General features: G+C 40.9%; 1 protein-coding gene across 4 annotated transcripts in view; it reads right to left on the minus strand.

Annotated features, from left to right (window-relative positions):
- The window catches only part of nhsl2 (NHS-like 2), a 126,432-nt gene that overhangs the window by 34,985 nt on the left and 73,126 nt on the right, over positions 1 to 18,321 (minus strand). For all 4 annotated transcript variants that reach the window (XM_065950694.1, XM_020654195.3, XM_065950696.1 and 1 more), the window contains exon 2: positions 6,543 to 6,797. In XM_065950694.1, the coding sequence (XP_065806766.1) occupies positions 6,543 to 6,797 (255 nt within the window). The remainder of the gene's footprint in view (positions 1 to 6,542; positions 6,798 to 18,321) is intronic.

Here is an 18,321-nt window from a genome sequence, read left to right on the forward strand (position 1 = left end):
AAATGCCTGCCTGAATCAAATGCTGTGTTTTACAAATTTGCATTTGCATTAAAATAATTGTGAAAAGCATTTAAATTGACGTGTTCACTATTCCTCCAGCGGCAGCCCGTCTGGGTCTTAAAATTCCTTTTAAATGAAAATGAGCAGGAATCAATGGGGTTTGGTGATTCAGGTCTTAAAATGAAAATAAAACCCGCAGAGTGTTATTCGATTCGCTTTCCTGTAAAAGCAACACGCTACAAAGGACTTGCTGCATATTTTGACTGGCGTCTTAGCCAATAGCGCTGAAGTGCGTTAAGCCCCCCCACTGGTCAAATTTCCAACAAAACCATGGGAATTTAAAATCCAAAATGCAGGGAAACTGAAGGAAAGATTAACCCGGTTGGCAAGCATGGGTTTGCTAACCAAGTAGCTAGACAACATTTATCAGAATTTTTTTTTTTACATTTTCCCGTCCTACCCGTCTGTCCGACCCAGCCTACTTAAATGATTTTTGTAATGTATGCTTCTTGATGACCCCAATGAAGGCCACAAGCCGAAACACGTTGGTCTAATAAAGTTGTTCTTTAAAATACAAGTATTACTGTAACTTTTTACCACTTTAAGACTTTCATTAAACTTTTTTCATTGATAATTATGGTCTTGGTCTTGACTCAGTTGATCCCTAAATGTCTTGGTCTTGTCTCGGTCTCTGAGCACTCCGGTCCCGGGTGTGGTCTTGGTCTCTGTTAGTGTGGTCTTGACTACTATGCACCTTGGAAGTTGGTGAAGATGTGCCAGAAAACCCTCATCAGCTATTACAGTTTCCCGCCCCACATTAATTATTAGTTATTTAAACATACCAGTTTGATCACCAAAAACAATATTTGACTGCTATAAACCATCAAAACAAAGCTAAGTATTATGATGACTGTGTTAAATCAGGGTCAACAATAGATCCATTTTTAATTTCCCAAAACCAACCAACATAAAAGTGTCTTGATTGGGAAGCAATCCAAAGCAAGCTGCCAGTTTCCCATCCATTCACTATGACATAAGTTATGTAAACTCCAATAAAGTTTGACAAAAGGCCCAATAAATGGGAAGTTTAATCCATTCAATTACATTAGAAGAGAAAAACACTCATAATTAACAGAAAGTACTAAAACAGCAGAATTATAAAGTCGACTTTTTACAGCTGCATTTATTTTTATTGCTATATATGTATTGAAAGAGTCTTAATATTTCAGTAAAATATGTGTGATTATATGCATACAAATTGACATACCCTACAGATGTCAGTGAAATAAGTCGAGTTTTGAGGAGGTGGTAACGGATGGTGTTTTGAGCATTGGTGTTAAATTACGGTAAAGTACTGTATGTGCAAACAGTCTGACTTTAACGGATGACGGTAGCTGAGCTTCCAATATAAAGTTCACAAGTTAATGTGAAGGAATAATATAATATGTTTCTTTTGATTGATGGAGTGAAAAATAAAAATATACAACATGCAAATGAAGCTGCAGCAAATCCTGCCAGATAACACAGTAAATGTGTCTGCAGAGCAGGAGGAACCTTCATTAATATGCAGGCTGGAGCCAGCCAGGAGCATTAGGAAATAAGTGAGGTGCAAATCTTCCTATTGTAAATCTGCCTTTTCTCATCCATGTATCTGCCAACAATGGAGAACCAAACTGAGCTACCAATGGGAAGAACCTTACTATTTTAGTATTTAAGACTGACAATTGACGAAAAAAAAAGGTTGAGATGCCTATGTTTTAAAAATTGAGGATGTTCTGATCTTTTTCCAGAACATTAATAAAAAAATTGTGATAACTGAAGTCAATTTGGGAAAAACTATTCAATGTAAAGAGTAGTGGAGGACGCGGCAGTATCTCAGTCTATAGGGACTTGGGTTGGGAACTGGATGGTCTGGATGGCAGACCAAAATATGGAAGTTGGTCTGGTAGCTGGATAGGTTCCAGGTCACTTCTCCAGCACTGCAGAGGTGCCCTTGGGCAAGGCACCAAACCCCTTAAGCCTGCAGTCTGTTGAGTTAAATTCAACCATCTTGCCTGTTACAACCTCTGAAGACAGTACAGATGGGGGGCATCACTTCTTCCCCACATAACACCTCTGCAACATTCAGACTGAAAGCGAAACGTCACAGGGACGTGAATATACCGCCTGGAATAGGCTATTGTTGAAAGGCAGCCATCGCCGACAGCTTCACTGTTGCCACTGCAGCTTAAAATGTAGTCCATTGCTGAGTCTACCGCTCAATGTCGACATATTCAGACAAGTTGAGTACAGAAACAATGAGGTAGTTTTGCTAGGGAATCAAAGGTAATGTTCCTGGACCAGTGGTTACCATGGTGAGGCCAGTGATCTTGAAAGCTACTGTAGCCCAACTTGATGCCAACCCCTGAATAACCATTATTTTCCCAGGTATTCAAGAGCAGGAATAAAGAGACGAGGTCTTTGATTGTTTTTATACAATTAAAAAATGTCTTTGCCCTGAAAACACCAATTTTCTTCCTGCCAACATTTTTTAGAGTTGCAGTTGAAAGCAAAGAGAAACAACATATTTGGTAATTTAGTGTTGAAGGACTTGTTGATTGAAAGGGTCAAAACTACAGGGAGACCAATTATAATTGAAGACTTACAGATTACAGCAAACCTGCTCATTACAGAAAATGTCACTCATTAGGAACCCTAATCAGGAATCAGGGAAGCTGACAAACACAGTCCAATATCGAAAAAACTTTGTATGCTAATCAATCCATGGTGGGAACTGTGGTTGGATTTCAGTGGTGCCCACTTAGCAGCAAAAGTGCAACAAATCACACGGATCTCACTGCGGGCCGGGGTGGGTAGGGTGGGTTGGGTGGGGGGGTTGAATCTCAGCAGAAAACGCAGCAGATCTGTCTAACAGCGAGCACGACAGCCGGCTTCATAAATATGGAGGACAGAGTGTGAGGAGAGGAGGGTATGAATATTTAACCGCGCTGAGGCCAGAGGAGACCGATGCTGGAGAGGATGGACACAGAGAGAGAGACGGTACAGCTGGGTGCTGTTATATAACACACACACATACACACAGCGGGAATGGACACTGGTTTTTGAAGTGAAAACACACACAAACACACACACACACACACAAAGTGGCAAAAACGAACAGAGATGACAGGAAAGATGAATGGATGCACAAAACACACACTCGTCGCTTTTTTGTCCGCCCACGGCCGCATTCATTTGTCTTATTTTTAACAAACACAAGATGCCAGCATGTCTGAGACAATAACTGGCTTAATACTCACACAAAAAAATCTCACACACACACACACACACACACACACACACACACATAAAAAAAATTAAGACATGGCAGTGTGGAAGGAGAGAAAGATGTAGGAGGTTACTGACTGTATACTGTAAAAGCTAAAGTCCAACACGATTTACTCAAAGAGGTAAGAGAGAGTGCGGAAAGAAAACTACCAATACATTTATAAGGTTAAAGATAACACATCTCTAAATCCAACACCAACTGAACTCTGTCGTCATTTTTGATCAACAAGTGGTGTTGACAAAGGGATTATGAATAAAGGAAACGTCCGGTGCACTAAGGGTTTATTTTATTTATATACTGGATAGAGTCAGAAATCGGGGAGAGAGAGAGTGGGGAATGACATGTGGGAAAGGAGCCACAGGTCGGATTCGAACCTGCGCCGCCCGCTTAGAGGTCTATAGCGTCCGCCAGAGGTGCTGCTTGTCAACAGGCAAGGCCGGCAACTGCTTGGGGCCCCACACCAGAAAGTGGGCCCCTGATGGCCGACAAACTTTAAACCAAAGCAGTGGCCCAAAATGTGCAAATTTTGCAGTGACAGTAGGAGACCTCCCTAATGGGGGCCCCGTCTGACAGCACTCACTTTCGTTGCCCTGCTAAGCGTTGCGAGCATTGTTGCTTTGAAAAACAAAGTTTACAAAGAAAAATGCAGAGGAATTATCTGTCTATACTGGAGGAGAGAAAACAGAAACTGAAAGAAAGAGGAAGAGGAGTAAGCGTCGGGACATTGGAGGGCATGATGGTGATGAACGCCGGTTGTAGGGCCCCCAATTATTTCCTGCCCGGGGCCCCAACAGACTCTAGAATCGCCACTGGCTTCCACACACGGGGTGCCTGCACTTACCACTAGTCTACCAGCGCCCCCCGTATATCTCATATTTTTAACAAATCCCAAGAAAAGACCAAAAGCAGATAAAGATAAATTCATCCCCACTGCATCCTTGTGTTTCCTGATATAGCATTTCAGTTTCTCTTTCAAAACACTCACTTCTCCCTCAGACAGAAACTCTCTTTTATGTCCAGAGATGACACAAAAAAGAACAGAAATATCTGCACTACATCCATAAAATAAGCCTGTGGATGATTCATGATTTCTTTAAATACTGAAGCAGACAGAACGCTTGTGAAGGCTTCCCGTGCATAATGCCGCGGAGAGCCATAAAGTAAACGTCTACTTTTTAATCGCTATTCTCAGCAAGGACAGTTCAGAAAGTGAGAGTCTGATCACGTATCAGTCTGCTGTCACTGATTGGTTTACGATAAGCCATCTCTTTTAGAGTTCAGACATCTGGATAGTTTTGCTGTATGTCTGCAGAGCATCATGTCAGGAGGAAGACAGAGAACAATCCGCACACTGTTCATTCGCTTTGTTTCAAAGTTTAGATTTTCTTTTTTCCCCATCCGTCCCTTTTCTGAAATATCGCCCATCATGTAAATAGTTGCTCTATCAGCTTACAGAGTGCTGCAGAGCCGTTTTCACATTAGACTGCTGAACATTTCTAGAGATTTTCAGGAGGACCGTCGTTCACACATGCACCTCACAGAGGGACACCATCAATGTCAGAAAGGAGGGGGGCTGGGGGGGTCTCCTGAGGAAAGACATGACGTAAAAAGACTCTTGAAGTAGCGGGCCAAGTGACAGAGTCCGCTATACGTTTCCTAGTAGAAAAGAAATGAGGAAATGTTTACATTTAAGAAGCTGAAATCAGATTTTTTTTTTCTTTAAAATGACTAAAAACAATGAATAGATCATCAAAATAGTTTACAGTATATTACATAATATTACGGGACGGCCGTGGTTCAGTTGGTAGAGACGGTTGAGGGTTTGATCCCCACCTCCTGCAGCTACATGTCCGATGTGTCCTTGGGCAAAACACTTAACCCCAAGTTGCTCCCTCTGCTTTGTCAGCGGTGTATGAATGGGGATTGGTTACTTCTGATGGTCACTTTACACAGCAGCCTGGATACAAGCTCAAGTCCATTTACCATTTACCAAAGTTGAACTTATTGATTAGTTGATTTAATCAAAGCAGCCCTTTACTATTTTCTAATTAAATCCAGCATGTACTCATACTGTTAACATTAGCTCGCGCCGCTTGCACTGTTATTACTAACCACAGCACTGATTGCGTATTGATCCACAGCTGGAAATAGACCCTAACAAATCAACTACCTCTGTGTGAATGTTGTTTATTTTAACAACTTTCAACCTCCAAGATCAATACAATGTGAGTGATATAGAACTATGACATGTAGTGCCTTATGTCGATCAATGCTTCATTCATACCCTCAGGTGTTTGTTCAAAGTTGCCATTCAAACATTCAACAGCTCCCCCCCCCCCCCCCCCCGATGCCCCCCTCCCCCGCCCCTCTTTCATTCAGCTTAAAAAAAATTGTGATCGTTTCATAAAGAGTCCGGCAAAGGGCGAGACAGCATGAGTCACAGAGAGAGAGAGAGAGAGAGAGAGAGAGAAGAAGCAGAGAAACAGTATCACCTGAAAACATAGGAAACCCCAGATCCCTTGAGTGCTAATTTACGCATACACACACACACACACACACACACACACACACACACACACACACACAAACAAACACACACACACAAGAGACACTCAGGATGGCAGGGTTCCAGATTAGACAAGAAAAACAAGGCGAGTTACAACCTCTGAATAAAATGTAAACACGTCTTTGAACGCGTCTTTCTACACATGCACGTTGCAGGAATCTAACCCCACACACACACACACACACACTGTGGTATCAACAATGCCCATCCTGCCCATACGCACACAAAATGACAAATACTACCTGAAATAACAACGCTGCAAGGTGAATCAAACACCCACTATCAGCGGTGTTCCTTTGAGCTTACATGCGCACACCCTCAGTAAAATATAAACAGCGAACAGCGAGGGGAAATTAAACACACACTGTCACACAGCATATCTGCATACTAATAAACACACACTTCTCAGGCGGCTGACACACACCCATATCAGCGCAGTCCTCTTGCCACACGCATGTAAACACTTTTCCTGCCGCCTCCGCTTCTGCGTCCACGCCTCTCCCACCCACTCAAAACACACACACACACACACACACACACACACACACACACACACACACACACACACACACCACACACTGTCGCCCACACACACACACATACGTTCTCTCCATCCATCCACTACCTCTCCATCATCTCCGCCCTTACCTTGCAGCAGGCTCTGGAGGTTGAGCTGCGCCTGCTGGTGCAGCTCCTCGACACACTCCGGCCTGCTCCACGAGCCGAACACGTTCACGCTCTGTTGCCATGGAGACCTGAAGTGGGCCGCACCGCTGCCGTAGCCGCCTCCTCCTCCTCCTCCACCGCCGCCACTGATGCTGCTGCTGTGGTTGCCGTCGCCGTGGCTGCTGCTGCTGCTGCTGCCGCCGCGCCTGCCGCTCTCTGCCTCTAGACCACTGGTGGCTGAAAAAAAGAGAGGGAGGAGATGTGAGAGGAAGTGATGGATGGAGGGAGAGAGAGAGGAGGGAGGAGAGAGAGAGTGAAATAAGATTATTGAGAGCGCGGCAGAGAGGAAAAGGAGGAGAGGAAAGAAGAAAGAGAAGGGAGGAGATGAAAGAAGGAATAAAAGGAGGGACAAAAGGGGAATAAATGAAATAGAGAGAGGAAGAGGAAGAACATTGGAATAAAGGGAAGAGGAAATAAGGGATGAGGACAGCAGAAAGAGAGAGGGGAATATCACATCAATAAAAATGTATGAATTTGCATAACTAATACCGAGAGACACAGATTACATAACGCAGTGTGTTGTCAGGGAGAACAAGGACAGAGGAGGGAAGGATGGAACGAGGGAGGGATAGAGGGTGGAAAAAAAGAAATGGGGATTAGGCAGAAAACGAGGGAGAAAAGAGATTTGGAAGGGAGACAGAGAGAGGGAGCGCTTAATTAGGAGAGGGAGGAAGATAGGGAGGGAGGGAAGGAGGGATTAGGGCAGAGAAAAAAGACAAATTGTGATTGTAGTATTAGGGAGAGAAGAAGGAACAAGAAAAGTAGGGAAGAGGCAAAAAAAAAAGGAGACGTCCGCTCCTCTCACAATCAAACCTCAAACAGAAACAGACAATCAAAACAAATCAGCCCGAGCGATCGTAAATGGCCATTCAGCGTCGACATGAATGAGGCGTTGCTTTGAGTCAGCAGTGATGAAATCATTCGACACATCGAGCAGCTGATAACACACGACTTGCTCACGCAGGAAATCCCAAATGTGACAGCCGTCGCTTCGATTGCAGATTCTGAAATCAGTGTCGTTTATTAGCTCTGATGGTCACACGGATACACAACGTCAAGCAGAATACTGTCACCAAATTTGGTGTGGAAAATGTGCAATTCTGCACAGTCACTGTTTATGTCCCACAAAGTTGATGAGCATATTGGGTTGACCCTGCCGCGTGGATTTAAAGCATTAAAAATATGGCTCAGAGTTGTAATTACGTGTCCATTAGCATTAGCATATTTATATTTCTCTTTGCAGGTGCTAGAAGCAGTTACAGCAACCCAAACAAGCCAGGGTTTCTTTCTTTACAACCCTTCCTGCAACATCTGTACATGGCAGCTTCAAAAGGGTGATTCATGGTAAATGTTTGATACTTCATTAAGTTGAAGTCATGAATATAAAGAAAAAGCAACGTCCTCCCCAAAAATACAGAAGTTTAAGGTTGTCCGTGCAACAGCTTCACCGAGGATCAGAAGACTTAAACAGAGAGGATTAGTGTTCTGTGTCCTGTCTGAAAACAATGAGTTAATATTACTCGGCAATACAATATGATACGATACCATATTGTGCAATCATTATTGTTCAAAATCCTCAATCATATTTGGCATATCAAATCAAGAAGCATTCTGGTTTGTCAACTATCTGTCAGCCAGAACATTCATCTCTTCCTTTTTAGAGATCTCAAAGGGCGTTCCTCAAGGTTTGATTTTAGGACCCTTTTTAATTTCCATTTAAATCAATAACCGTGTGTGAACATTTGTCAAAATGCCATGTATCATTTCTATGCCGATGACACCATCATCGCCATCTGTTGCACAAGCTTTTGAGTTTCTGCAGTCAGCATTCAATGTTGTCCAGTCTCGTCTGCAGGAACTAAAATTGTTCCAAAACACAGATAAAACAAAGCTTGTGGTGTTTTCTCATTTAAGTAAGTTACAAGTGAATGTCCCATTGATTTTTAACTTCCTAAGGAAATCAAATCGAGCATGTCAGAAGCTACAAGTACTTGGGTTTTCTTATCGATTGTGAGCTGTCTTTCAAAGCACATATTGCTAAATTTGCCTCCAAACTTAAGGTGAAGTTAGGATTTTATTTTAGAAATAAATTCTGCTTTTCCCTCAGAGCAAGGGAATTTATTGAGTCGTCAACCTTTAGTCCTTTGTTTGATTATGAAGATGTGCTCTATAAGGGTGCTTCGGCCAAATGTTAACAGTCCGGGTACGTTGGTGCCTTAGCATAACAGAACTGCGACCTGGATTATTGCCATGAAGAAGAGTGTTACCTGACTATGAAGACAAAGGTTACCTGACTTCATTCTTTTTGGTCTATTGTGTATTGTGTGGGGAGTCACTTTAAATTAACCAATTCTGTCGTTAAGGCATGAGGTCAAAGTCGGTTCTGGGTCAGGGACAAGATATGACCTCATGGCATCAAATTATATGTAAAAGTTATACAGCTATCCCTGTTACAGCCCAAAACATTAAACACTAACAGCATATCATAAACTGCACACTGCCTCCTGTATTGGAAAAGAATAATGGAACTAGATAAACTGTGTCCTTGATGAGGGCCCGAAAGTGAACATAATCTGTGGGACGACCTGAAAGGAACCTTATTTATACGACTCAATTATCACACAATGTTATGGAAAGTGCAGCGGAGCTATTGTCATTTAATGATGCATTGTGGAGGATACACTACATTGACTCCCCTATTAGGACGACCTGCTGTGTCAGTCTGCTAATGGGTCATAGCATGAAAGCTAATATTAATGTCCTGGTTTTGAATCCCACTTATCATACATTTGTTTAACATCTTTCTTAAAATGATAACACAACAACGGTGGATGAAATGAAATAAAATCAAGAACAATCAACCCACAATAAGATAAAGGAATCTACTAAGACGGTATAGCATAAGTCATGCCATGGTTTCATGGTCATGTTGGGATATTTTCCTTTACCGAGTACTTTGATTATTTTGCATAAACTTTGAATACTTTATTTTGCTGTCATGTTCATACTAGCATACACTCAGCTCTGTCCGATTTTTAAAGCAGTGCTTTGATTTGAAATAGAGTAAGGCATTAATTTTCAAACTGTGGTATTGGTACCACTGATGGTAGAGCCCTACAATATTGTATTTCAATATTGGCCATAATGGTGGTACTTGGAGATCAAGATATTTTCTGTGGTGGTAATAACTCTGAAAAGTTTCTATTACTTTCTTACTTGTACTTGTAGGTTAAGGGTCTGAATACTTCCTCTGTCTCTACATTTTTTATGTTCTCAGTTACCACTTTCCGCCCCCTTCTCTAAGGAACATCAATATAAGACTGTGCAAGTAAAACAGTCCTTAAAATACTCCTACCTAAGCTGGGTACATTGACCTCAGGATATCATTAAAACTTGAAAACAATCATCCTTGGTCACGTCTCACTTATAGAATTACATTTATAACTTCAAAAGCCTAAAGACACCAAAAGTAAGTAGGTACACTTTTCTTTTCTCAGGTTTCAATTTAAGACATCCTTCTACAGTTTTTAAAATTAAATTATCCTCCAGAGAACTTTGCAAACAAATAATAAACGCAGAGTCATCTTCCCTCCGGCTGAGAGAGAGAGAGATATTCTTGTTGCAGAAATGTCAATTCCAGTTTGTGTGAGCAATACACTGACGCACCAACTAAACTGCTTTGGCGGTGATCCTCTGCTAAACACCCCAAACTCTAAATATAAATATAGACTCCCAACATGAGTATGGGAAGTATCTCTGAGGGGAACATGCAGAAACTACTTCTCGATTTAAAGCAGTGAAAAAGTTAAAAGTCAAAGAACACAGAGTTCCCTGCAGAGACTCGTACAGACATTTATTCTGCAGCGAATCCACCGGCACTATCACGTCTTGTTTGCTCTGAAGCAGCCGTCTCCTCGCACTGAAGCTGCCGTACTGTATGGAATCACAATTTCACTCTCCCAGCTACCGGCTTCATCTTCCTAAGCCGCTTTCACACAATCGGCTCCCACCAGAGAGAGCGAGGCCTCACTGTTTATGATACAGAAGAGCATGTCAGTTAGCATCTGCCGCACAGAGGAGAACAAAGGGCAATCATGCATGATTTACAAAACACTGTCGAGTAGACATGTATTCTCACCATGGAGCCTATGCTATTTTACTTTCTTTATCATTTGGAGCCTAAAATGTGTTCATTCTGACTGCGCTTTCTTTTGCATTGTTTCTTTCTAAAGCTAATCTGTGTTTACCGGATGTATGCATTGTGTTGAGGGTTTAGCTTCAAGCTAAATATCCAATTAGGGAACTTGAGTTTGAAGTGGAGGCTCATCCTGCAGATTAAACGTGTTGTTTTTCTCCCCATTTTTCAGTCTGTTGGATTTAAAGAAGGGAAGCAAACTTTTTCAACAACCACACTCTTTTGTTTTGAACTATTTCCTTTGGTCCTATTTGCAAGTAACTTCGAACAGGCTTTTGAAAACTAGCTAAATTGCAGACAAAATAAAACTGGCTCAAATTATGAAAAATGTAACATAAATGTTGGTCCTTTGAGGCGTATAGTTAACCAACATCTGCGTTATTTGTTAAAGATTGTATCTGTATTTAGAAACTGTATTCTTACTTCTTATCTGTATTTTTACTGTTTTAACTAGGCTGTTTTACCATGGGTGTCTATGGGGATTGGCTCACTTTTGGAGCCAGCCTCAAGTGGTCATTCAAGGAACTGAAGTTAGGCATTAGTAGGGATGCTGATTTTAAATAAATTTTAAATTCAAAAGTCACTGCCCAAAATTTGAATTATTGGCAGTGACTAATTTTCTTTGTTTGTTAGCTTGATGCTAACACATAATGTAAACTGCTGTTAACAGGCTAACATATTTAGCATCATGGTAATTTAAATGTAGCCAATGATCTTAAGTAAAATAGATAATTATATTAAGATTGTCCCTTAAGTCAAGAGATGCGAAGTTAGTTCCTTGGCATCTCCACAGTTTGTAACACTACGGTTGTGTTAGCTGAAAAGTGATGCTTTTTTCTCTTTTGTTTATTAAATGGCGGTTATGAAACAGCTTTGAGATGTGCCACATCCACCGTTTTCAACCAGACGCCATAAAACGAATGGACAAATAGATATTTTTAAGATGAGATAAAAGTTACTTTTCTGCAATTGGGGTTGCTATACATGACATGATTACTGTGTGGTTTTTAAGTGAGGTCTACATACAATTGCTTTTTGGTCAGAGATATGATGTAAGACCATAGCTGGAGGAGGCAAAAAACTTCAACAAAATCTTGTCCTGAGGTTTTCAAAGGTTGGACAAGTTTCCTGACCTTAACAACTCACATCAGAGATGGGGGAAATTATAAAACCACTTGCGTGCTCACTGGGAACATCTTTTCAAAATGCTGGCTCCTTATCTTTGTTTGATATTAAAAAAAGGATACACTCCAGATCGCTCTGAGCAGAGAAAGTACCTAAACACAGAGCTGAAAAATAAGATGTTCCAGCTTGAGTTAAAGTAAAACACCTCTGGTTTTCCACAGCTGATAATGTCAGTCAGCCTACGGCACAGAAAATGTTTCATAAAGGATAAACGGCAAGAAAAGAGTGAACGTTTTAGAGGTAGAAAACTTTTTTCCTGTGGTGCTTATGCGTGTGTTCTTGGATGAATAATTAAAAGATGCATGTACAAAAGGTCAAAAGCACTTACTAAGAGCAACTGGTTGAATAAAATGTCCAAAAGCAACAGTTGAAATGACCTTGAAAGGTGTTTATTTATCGTGAAGTAGTCCCAAACACATGCAAGTAAACTAAAAAGATGTTGTTTCTAACCAGCTGTATGCAGCACCCTGAATAGGAAAAGCCAAAGCTAATGCTAGTTAGTAAAGATGAGGGATTTTGCAAGTTAAATATATGATCTTGAGTAGGCGAGAATGTGCATCTGTGCATATGTGGGAGTTCAGTAATTCGTGCACACAAGCCTCGGGAGTTTATGAAAATGTGGCACAAATTACTTCTTATGATCTAGAGAGGGACCGAAAGAGAGAGAGTGTTAATACCTTTGTTACCGTCACACCTCTGGGACATTACTCCGACTGTGACTGTGCGCGAAGAATTTCTCACTGTTCTCTCTGCACCTCAACACAGCAAGGAGTCGTCGTCTATGTAACAAGGTTTTTCACGGACGGGAGGCCTCGCAGGATTCGGGATTAAGTCCAAAACACACCACCGCCACCGCTGCAGTGCTATGCGGATAATACAGAGTCATTAGGAACCAAACAGAAAGAGCCACAAAGCTGGCTTTAAAAAAAGGACCAAACATCAATTGGACTGTGGACTCTGTGTCCTATAGTTCAATGTCTGTAACTCTTTATAAACCATGACAGCTAAGACATGAGAAGAAGACAGCCTGTCACTGGACACAAGACCAAGACAGAAGACAACCTGACACTTCATAAACGGAAAATATCAAAGCACAGTGGTCACGATGTGCCAGTCAGAGAGGAAAATGCTCCTTCTGAGGGGTACTGCTGCTCGAAAATAGGACATTGGTTTAAACTTTCCATCACTGAACAATAACGCAGAAGAAAAACTGTTCATAACATGTTGTAAAGACATTCAAGAAGGTCTGATTTTGCTCATTGCTGTCTTGAGACAATGTAGGGCTAATAAAGATACCTGGTTATTCTGCCTGTGGCTTGCTTGTTTGCCACTGTTGCACTGTTGGGCAAAGTTATCTGTAACAATCAAGTTCCATTTTCAAACAAACTTTTGTAAATATTTGAAAAATATTTGGTACAATACATAAGAAACATCTGTCAACATCCTTATTTGTACATGTTAAAATAGTAAGCTAAATTGCCTCATACGAGTTTGACCGTGTGACAGAAGCTAACTTTAGCTTACTCAGCTAGTGGCTCACAATTCGCAGAACGGAAACAGTTGACGCCGCTCAGTCAAGAAACTTATCACTTTTGTATGTTGAGACATTATTTTGTTAATTGTTTTATTACTCTCTAAAAATGTAAGTTAAATGTCTTCACCTGAGTCATTCTGAACAGCTTTTAAAGACGCCAAAACAGTTATCTTAAATAGCGAATGACTCGGCGAGAAACTGTCTGAAAAACACCAGCAATCCTACAGAAGATAATCTGAAATAATTCATGTAAATGGCTGAAAGGGGAATATTTCCCAACATTAGTCACAAATACTAAATTAATCAGCCAGAAAAGACTTCAAAATACTTTGAGTATTTGCTCTGCTAGCTACCTAAAACCTAAAAATGGATGAGTTGCTAAAACCGAATACATGGGGATCTTCTTTGGGTAACCAAAATAAGCAGGTTGATTTCTCAAATGAAGGTGTCGTAGGTTTTTATTGCTGGGTTTATATATGGCAGGCTGTGGTTGTGTTTTAGCAGTCATGACATGCCATCAAACCTTGGAGCTGATGGCACTGACGGGATACACGAGACAGAGGATGTTCCTCTGGGACACTCAGCTTCCTTGGAGGTTAACAATTAATTCTTGATTAAAAGTTAAGTAGCAGCCGACACACATTTTCAGAGCACATACACTCTTCCTCAGAGGGGTTGTCACTCTCCTCCTTCCTCCCTTACATAACCACGGTGACACAAAAAGGAAGGAAGATGGAGGGACTGGATGGAGGAGAGACACAAGCCTCTGGGCATCGCTGGGCAGATTTAGAGAGAGAAAAAAACTCAATCTGCACAGTCCTTTGAGGAAAGGTTCTGGAGTGAAATACACTGTAGTGACAGCGTTCAGAGAAAGTGTGAACATAAAAGTCACATTGTAGATCAAGGCCTCAATCAAAGCTAACATGCAAACCGTGTGAAATGTGAGCTAAACAACCAACTTATCAAAAGGTCAGCAGTTTAGATTTTATGTTGTTTATTTAAAGGAGATCTTTAATACTCACTTTCACCATTTAATATGTCAGTCTGGGACACTTATTGAGCAGTGTTAACAAGATTGGTAGCTCAAAAAGCTCCTTATTTATCTGATACTGCTCCATTCGATCTGCAGAGTCCCTCTGCTCCTTTAAGAAAAAGCTAAAGACCCAGCTCTTTCATGAATACCTACTAACTTAATGATGATGGTCTTCATATTATTGATGATGATGATGGTTGTGACGATGGTTTTTGTTTGATAACGACGACTTATAAGATGGTTTCTATACTGATTAGAGCTCTCAAGAACTGCCGTCAATGTTGTGCTTTGCCTCTGGTCACTTCAGCACCTGTGTGTCCAATCAGACTCAAAGCTGATCGTTTGCTCTTACTCACATTGTTCCCTTTTTTCTAGATCCTTGCTTGTGTTGTTCTTACTCTCTGATGTACGTCGCTTTGGATAAAAGCGTCTGCTAAGTGAATTGTAGAATTGTAGAATTGTCATTCATAATTTCAGCCTCTGCCTGAAACGGTTAATTTCAGCTGCTGTCTCTTTAAGGCCCTCTTCCCCCACATGCCCAATTTCCTCCGATTGGCCAGCTCCAGATGGGTTGTTTTTGGGCACTTGCCACTAGTCCTCTCCAACAGTCGTATAAGTCTTAATGTGCGTCATTGACAAACAGCCTCTGTTGAATAAAATATTACGATAGGTTGCGATTAATAGGATCATAAATGGCATCAGAGACCAAATGAGTTCTGGTGATGGCGGCGTGCACCCGCTGACCTTTTTTTCTAACACTGACAAAAAGACACCAAAGGAAACCTAGAGGTGAGAGAGGATATAAACATCCAAAGTTACTTCCAGCTGACACAGGGAAAACACAGGGGTGATATTTCTGCTGCGCCCACTCGCACAACAGGGAGAGGCTTGGCACTCTCTCTCACACACACACACACACACACACACACACACACACACACAAACACACACACACACACACACACACACACACACACACACACACTCACAGAAAACATCTCTATCTCCAACACATTGAAGCGTGAAAAAGTTTGACAGTCTGTACTGTCCACACAAACAAACTCAAATGCACACACTGAACAACACAGAAGATGCATAAAACACACAAAAACTTTCAAAGTACATCTTCTCTGTACTGGTGTTTCAACACAAACATGCATTAGTGAATTATTTATCTCTCGGATCAACACTAATGCAATCCCCTCAAATTTAGAAAAGCTTGTATTGTACACATTTTCTCCCTCTGCATCAAATTTACAAAATAAGCGGGAAACACACGCTACCCATCGCTAATATTTGATCATTTAACAACGTATGTGCTAGCTCAAAATGTTTGCATGCATAATAAAAAATACGTCTGTAGATCTTCCACACATGTCTGAGGAATAATAATGTGGTTGTTACTAGGCCAGGAGCTACTGCTGTGTGTTCTTATTGGTGGAACGCATACCTTTACGTACCTCCGTTAGCATTAGCTCAGCGTTTGGCAGACACTCACTCGCACACAGATAAAGATTAAACAAAAGTGTGTATCTTTGCCACCCTTGTAAGAAATGTAATGTTGCTAAGCTAAGAGCTAGTTCTGTCTTTATTACTGAATGGCAGGTTTTTGAGCATCGTTAGCATTAGCAGAGTGCCCAAATGGTTAAACATGTTTGATTGAATTAATATCTGTTTCTCTCTCAAACACTCATTGGGAAATGTAATGAGGTAAAAAAGGCAGGAACTTGGGCTGTATGTCTGTGTTTATGAACAGCAGACTTATGAGCATCCGTTAGCATTAGCTGTGTGCTCAGCAGACTTGTTTATGTTATCTATTAAATAACACTGTCACTGCCCCATGAGAAGCCTCGCTAAAACAAACTGTGTGTGTGCGTTATGTGTGTTGTGTTTTCTCTCACTTACTAAAAGCCGTGCAGTAAAGAAGATTTACTGACACCACAGAGACCCAAAACGAATGTTAGCCGTACTTATGGGTGTCGTTAACAAAATGGACCCGCCGTCCTCCAGCACAGGGACATTATCCATACTGACCTCTATTGTTACAAGTTACAAACACTGAAGGGCGATGAGGAACTATAGGCTTTAAATGACCTCAGAGTGTCTTTTTTTACCATGCTTATAAAGCAAAAGTTTTAGTGGTGGGGGGAGGGGAAGGGTTAGTGAAGCATTGCATTTTGAAAACTTAGCTATAAGCCAGGTAGGGACAGGGGGTTAAAGGTGATATTGTGCGTTTTTCTGTATTTGTACTGTATTTCAGTATTTTATGACATTTTTTAAAATACTTTTACCTCCTGCACTTAGGCTTAAGCTTCAATGCATTCGATAAGAATTCCTTTTTTTATTTTTTTTTAGCAAAAATTAACTGCTACCTGGACATCATGATTTTCTTTCTTTAACTTATGTCATTACTGTCCATTTACAACTCTGTTTTTGCACATTTACAATTAATCTTTCATATTTAAGACTAGTAATGCTTAGTTAAATCCTGGTTGTATATATTCTCATTCTTAGTTTTGATGTTTTTAGTGCTTATTTACAATGTGTTTAGATTTGCTAATATTGTATTTTCCTCATATTGTGTGTTTGGACAACTTGCTGCTGTAACGCCACAATTTCCCAGTTTGGGATCAATAAAGTAATTCTATTCTATTCTATTCTATTATTCTATTATTAATTTCGGCCTTACTGAAAAAAGGCAACTCTTTAGAGCAGAGCTCAGGTTGACTTAAGTAAATTGGTATTTTGTCGAGTGATTAAAACCAGGAAAATGTTGTCATTTCAAGGGGACTTTAACCACTGATTTTTTTTTTCTTTAAGGCAAATTATTTTAATCAACTTGCATAAGGTCCCTAAAAAATGATCCTATGGTGGCCCACATGGGACAGTCAATATTCTCACTCAGCCATTCAAAGAGTACAGTATGTTCTACTGGTCAACAAGGCCACTATTTTATGTTGAATTCTTTTAAATTCAAAGTACATTTTTCTCCTGAGTGCCTGGTACGTTTTAACCCTGCAGGGAGTAACTTAATAAGAACAAAAACATCAAAACAGGGGCCCTTAAAAGATGCAGGATGCAGTGCTGCTCGTATGAAAAGGCAGTTTGGAATTTGGAGTCCCAGCTGTGGCAAGTGAAGGAGACTTTAACCGAACGAGATGCATTCAGCTAATTAAAGTGCCCGCTGGTCTAAACATGAGCATGAATGTTCCCTCTCAGCACGTCAGAGTCACTCAAAGTGGCTAAATTGGTGGAAAATGGAGCGTGTGAATGTGTGTCTATGGCATTTATTTCTGTGCAATGCATGCAGCAGCCTGCAGACTCTGTGCAGCTCAGTGCCGCCCCCTGCAGGACACTCAGGCACAAAGCACAGACAAAGGCAGTGAGGACACCAACAAAACTGCATCAATTATGAATGTGTTCAGCTTCTGTGAAGTGGGAGACCAAATCCTGTTGAATTCTAATCGTACAATTTATCTCCTGCCAGCCGTCACACTGAGGACTGAAGCACCGACACAAAAGCAAAATGTTACTAATGAGAAGCTCAGTGAAATGTGTTGATAAGAATGTATGTAAAAATGTTTTAATGACAAAACCAACATTTCAGGTGATCAAAATCCAATGAGGAAAAACAACAAGCAAACAATGAACTGATCCTGAACACACCTTGATTTATTCATTCAGTCAGTGTAAACTAGGATTAGCTGCATTAGCTTGAAGCTAAAGGACACCTGATGAAACACATAATTAATGA

This window comes from Labrus bergylta, chromosome 22 (assembly GCF_963930695.1).
Source record: "Labrus bergylta chromosome 22, fLabBer1.1, whole genome shotgun sequence".
NCBI classification, from domain to species: Eukaryota; Metazoa; Chordata; class Actinopteri; order Labriformes; family Labridae; genus Labrus; species Labrus bergylta.